At 35.0% G+C, this 2283-nt stretch overlaps 1 protein-coding gene across 1 annotated transcript; it reads left to right on the top strand.

The window, feature by feature from the left end:
- On the top strand, positions 1–955 carry LOC117911858. Its single transcript, XM_034826281.1, has 4 exons — positions 1–75; positions 198–338; positions 422–522; positions 621–955. The coding sequence occupies exons 2-4, from the start codon at positions 210–212 to the stop codon at positions 829–831; spliced, it is 441 nt and encodes a 146-aa protein (XP_034682172.1). The 5' UTR covers positions 1–75; positions 198–209; the 3' UTR covers positions 832–955.
- Positions 956–2283: the final 1328 nt, after the last annotated feature.

Here is a 2283-nt window from a genome sequence, read left to right as displayed (position 1 = left end):
AGTCCTCATCATTTTTTCGATAGAAAAACATCCATCGTGAGTAAGTACATTAGCGAATTGGATGATTGCGAGAAGGTTAGTAATTATTTGTAATGTTTAATTGCATATATGAAATTTAGAGTAGATATCGTTTTCACCTATAATATACTATATTTTTTGTGGCCCAACTCATATATATTGTTTTCCTACCTTTACAGCTATTTATTCCAATGCATGACGATTGCCCTGGTCATTGGTATCTGTACGTCATTGACTTCAAAAACTTTGATATCCAAATTTTGGATTCATTACGATCGAAGAGTCGGGACGAGTTCCGGTTTAAGAGTGTCAAAATAGTGGTATGCTTTCTGCTTTTTGTTTTCCTTTTTATTTGATTTTTTTTTCTCTTCTATATTTATTAACCACTTTCAAAATAAATTAGGTTGAATTTTGTCAAACGTTCTTCAAACTGTATGACATAGGGAAAGATGTCTTCCAATTCTCCATTGATTGGGCTCCTTCGATTTCGACCCAAGATAATGGGTTAGTATGAATACATAACTCACATTAATATTCTTTTTCTGAGGTATAATTAGACAACCATTCAATAAGTTGTTTTGCTTTTCTTTTCTCTTTCTTAGGTGGGACTGTGGAGTGCATGTCATTAGACATATGCAGAGATTCAAAAATGGTGATTCGATGACGAGCTCCGACTTTTGTAATTCTGTTAAAATACGTCGAGAAATAGCATGTGATTTAGTTTTACACGAGGGAAACAGAGAAAAACAAAACATTGTGGCTATTGTTTGTACAAAGACGTCGACACGAGCAATGAAAAAATTATTATTATGATATTTGTTATTTTTCTAATATTTATCATTTCCATCTCCACATATCGTCATGTTTATTGGGAAGTTGTGAGATTCGATGACCATACATTATTAATGATTAAGTCCATTTTATTTGAATATCCAAATACTCTTCTTTCAATATGGTAGGCAAAATGAAATTGTAATATATTGGTATCATTTATGTTCGACATGTGTGATTTTGTACGATCTTTAACCTAATTAAATTTGTAAATATTCATTTATCTATGCTAAAAATATATAGTTAGTACATTAGTAGACCGGTTGACGAATGATGTTCAGTCGGTAAGAACCAGTCCAACGATTTAGCTAAGTCCACTTTTCATAGGCATACGCATTATGCCAACTGGTTGAGAACATTCCTCATATGGATAATGACCCTATGGATGCAGTGTGAACTTGTTCAGGATTTGTCCCAACCAGCTCAAACAATTTTGGATGCAGAATCACCCGGTGTCGGCGTTCAATTGAGTGATTGAAGAATTTTCTAAAGCGAGTGAGCAATTTTTTGAGTTGTGGAAAACGGTTGATCAATGAAGAAATTGTCTCAACCGGTTGACGAATGATTTGACCAGTGGGAACCGGTTGACAAATATAGCAAACTGGTTGAGGAATTTTCTCAACCGGTTGATGGTTTTTTAACCAGTGGCAACCGGTTGAGAAATTTGTTCAACCGGCTGAGGAATGTTCTCAACCGGTTGAGGTTTTTTTTAACCAGTGGCAACCGGTTGAAGAATTGTATCAACCGGTTGAGGGTATTTTTAACCAGTGGCAACCGGTTGAGGGTATTTTTAACTAGTGGCTATCGATTGAGGAATTTTCTCAACCGGTTGATGGTTTTTTTAACCAGTGGCAACCGGTTGAGGAATGATATCAACCGTTTAAGGAATTTCCTCTACCGGTGGAGGGTTTTTAACCAGTGGCAACTGGTTGAGGAATTTCCTCAGCCGGTTGAGGATTTTTTTACCCAGTGGCAATCGATTGAGGAATTTTCTCAATCGGTTGAGGCCAAATCTCAGCCGGTTGCCTCCTGCAATGCTATTGTGCAATTTAGGAGTACGACTACCGTCCACAAAAAAGGGTATGAGTTGTACCAATAACTTTTCACTACGTAAACATTCGACAAGGTACCATTAAGTTCAATTAAAAGGTTTGAAATTGATGGAAACTGGCATTACAAATTACCTAACTACGATTTACCCATTTTGAGTAAAATCACTAAATTTACCTATTTCATATGAATTACATCATATTGATTACTTTCCTATAGTTAACTCATAACCACCTAATTGTCAAACTTTAACCACAATTGAATTTAATTAAATCCGCATAATTAACCGTTTTTTTTGACATGATATAAATGAATCGATTTCTCCATTTACCAATCATTTTATCACTTGTTATCAATTAAATTATAAATGTAGAGGATATTGCA

Source organism: Vitis riparia, chromosome 3 (genome assembly GCF_004353265.1).
Source record: "Vitis riparia cultivar Riparia Gloire de Montpellier isolate 1030 chromosome 3, EGFV_Vit.rip_1.0, whole genome shotgun sequence".
NCBI classification, from domain to species: domain Eukaryota; kingdom Viridiplantae; phylum Streptophyta; class Magnoliopsida; order Vitales; family Vitaceae; genus Vitis; species Vitis riparia.
Note: the sequence above shows the minus strand (reverse complement) of the source record. Positions and strands in the feature narration are given on the sequence as shown.